Here is a 2,753-nt window from a genome sequence, read left to right on the forward strand (position 1 = left end):
TTTGTCTAGAGGCGAAGAGGACAGTAAAACCATTTGATCACACCTGACGCAGACTCCTCCTTCTACTTAAAAGCTGCACATCCAACCCACACCAGCTCTGGTTTCTGGTTGGTTCATTTCATTTCATTTGATCTCCTTACATTTAACAAACATTACTTCTCAGTGGGATAGCAGAAGGAAGTGATATTCTGCATCATTTTATGTGTGCTATATAAAACTGACGGATTACCAAGTTTTCGTTTGATGTTAGTTGTAAAATATGATTCCCTTTAGACCCAGATTCTTCAGTGTGTTTCCTTTTGTCCTCTGGATAACAAGTAAGATAAGTTTTTCTTTTGCTAAGCAGGAGGTTAGATCATTTGCTTAATCATCAGCTGCTTACACATCTATTAATGATTGTTTAAACATGTGCAGGTCTAACTGATGGAAGTGATGTCAATCAGACTCCTTTGCTGTGGACGCTCGAGGGTCAGTCTGCCACCATGAGCTGCAATCACACTAAAGGTGCTACTTACTACCAGATGTACTGGTACCAACAGCTGCCTGGACAGAACATGAAACTAATAGTATTTACAACAACAACTCCTCCACATAAGTATGAACAAAGCTTCAACAAAGAGAAATTTCCCGCAGAGAAGGAGGAAGCTCATAACGGATCTCTGACAGTGAACAACTCGAAGCCTGAAGACAGTGGATTGTATTTCTGTGCTGTGAGTGAACACAGTGATGCAGCTGATTGATAGACCTGCACAAAAACCCAACTGCTGGAGAACCACTGAACTGAAGACATTTTGGATTTAAATAAACTGTAGGTGGAGCTAATGACTAGATTTTGTTAAAACTTCAGATATTTTTTCATATGTTTATATTCAACATCAGCTTGTTTTAATGAATAAAAAACAGTTTATAAAGAAAAGACACATAAATCCCACACTGTCAAAAGGTAAATTTGTCATTTACAAGTGATGAAGTGTATTCCAACTTGTGTGTTCGTGGGTGGGTGTGTGTTGCAGTTTAGGGACTGTTTTCAAGGCCAGGGTAGCGTTTCAATAACATTTACCCAGTTAATTTAACCTTTCCAGGGTTTTACTTTTTGTGGGCTTTTGTCCCATGTATGGTAGGGCGAAAAATCAAACATTCCCTGAGAGTGCTAGTGGTGCCATGTTCTGTTCAGGAAGATATTGTGTAGTACTTAGGACCACAAGCAGTAACTCAAGAGGTTGAGTTCACTAATTTTTTACAACAAAAGCTTTTCAATTGTTTTTAAAGGAAAAAAATATGTCAAAGCATCTAAACACCTCATAAATGTCTAGGCAAGGCAAGGAAAGATTATTTATATAGCACAATTCAGTGCAAAGACAATTCAATGTGCTTAATATTGATTTTACAATGAAATATGTTATGGGAAATAGGTATTCAACTATAAACTGAGATAGGTGGATTGCACTCAGTCAGCACTTAATTATACTTTGCAAAGCAAAAAGACAACAAGATGATCATAACAGCCCTAACAGCATGAAGTTCTGCCCTCCTCTGATCTAGACAGCGTTTTGTACCTTTCTAATTAAAAACCCTGCAGAAAGAGCTCCAGGGTCTCTACATATTGTGACCCACACAAAGACAGAAAATTGAAAATAACACACAATATAATGAAATAATCCCTGAGAAACAGCCTAGTTTGTTACAAAAACCATTGTTTTTATCCCAAACACTCCCTAATATGATAAACAATCCCTTTCACTTAGATATCTTGTAGCTTTGCAGCTCTGTGGCCTGAATGAATTTAACACAGCACTCATAAATCAATATATGTAAAAGGGAATTACTAGGAGATTATTTCCCAGCAAAAATACAAGGAATGTAAGAGCAGAAAAAAGCAGGTAAAGATAAAAACATAATAATTCCCAGAACAAAAGGACATAACTTAGTTCACCTTGTATACGTTAGAGAGAAAGTGTATAATTGGCTCCTCCTTAATCAGTTGATCTTCTAACATGTTCAGTCAATCAGTTTGTCTAGACACAAAGAGGACAGTAATACCATCTCGATCCCACCTGATGCACACTCCTCCTTCTGCTTAAAAGCTGCACTTTGTCTAACACAGACCTTCTTTGGTTTCTAGTTTGGTTCATTTCATTTGATCTCCTTTCGTTTAACAAATATTACTTCTCAGTGGGATAACAGCAGAAGGAAGTGACTTTCTGCATCATTTTATGTGTGCTTTCTAAAACTGACAGATTACTAAGTTTTCGTTTGATGTTAGTTGTAAAATATGATTCCCTTTAGACCCAGATTCTTCAGTGTGTTTCCTTTTGTTCTCTGGATAACAGGTAAGATAAGTTTTTCTTTTGCTAAGCAGGAGGTTTGATCAGTTGCTTGATCATCAGCTGCTTACACGTCTATTAATGATCGTTTAAACATGTGCAGGTCTAACTGATGGAAGTGATGTCAATCAGACTCCTCTGCTGTGGACGAAGGAGGGTCAGTCTACCACCATGAGCTGCAATCACACTAAAGATGCTTCTTACTTCCAGATGTACTGGTACCAACAGCTGTCTGGACAGAACATGAAACTAATAGTATTTACAACAACAACTCCTCCACATAAGTATGAACAAGGCTTCAGTGAGGAGAAATTTCCCGCAGAGAAGAAGGATGCTCAGACTGGATCTCTGACAGTGAACAACTCGAAGCCTGAAGACAGTGGATTGTATTTCTGTGCTGTAAGTCAACACAGTGATGCAGCTGATTGA

General features: G+C 38.0%; 2 gene segments (V, D, J or C); both read left to right on the forward strand.

Annotated features, from left to right (window-relative positions):
• Positions 1-204: 204 nt before the first annotated feature.
• Positions 205-873, forward strand: LOC119794943. The segment is given in 2 exon segments: positions 205-317; positions 415-873. Coding segments are annotated over 2 exon segments (384 nt in total).
• A 1,361-nt stretch (positions 874-2,234) lies between these two features.
• LOC119794964 lies at positions 2,235-2,753 on the forward strand. The segment is given in 2 exon segments: positions 2,235-2,330; positions 2,428-2,753. Coding segments are annotated over 2 exon segments (384 nt in total).

This window comes from Cyprinodon tularosa, unplaced genomic scaffold (genome assembly GCF_016077235.1).
Source record: "Cyprinodon tularosa strain WSP-4 unplaced genomic scaffold, ASM1607723v1 ctg499, whole genome shotgun sequence".
In the NCBI taxonomy this organism is placed as follows: domain Eukaryota; kingdom Metazoa; phylum Chordata; class Actinopteri; order Cyprinodontiformes; family Cyprinodontidae; genus Cyprinodon; species Cyprinodon tularosa.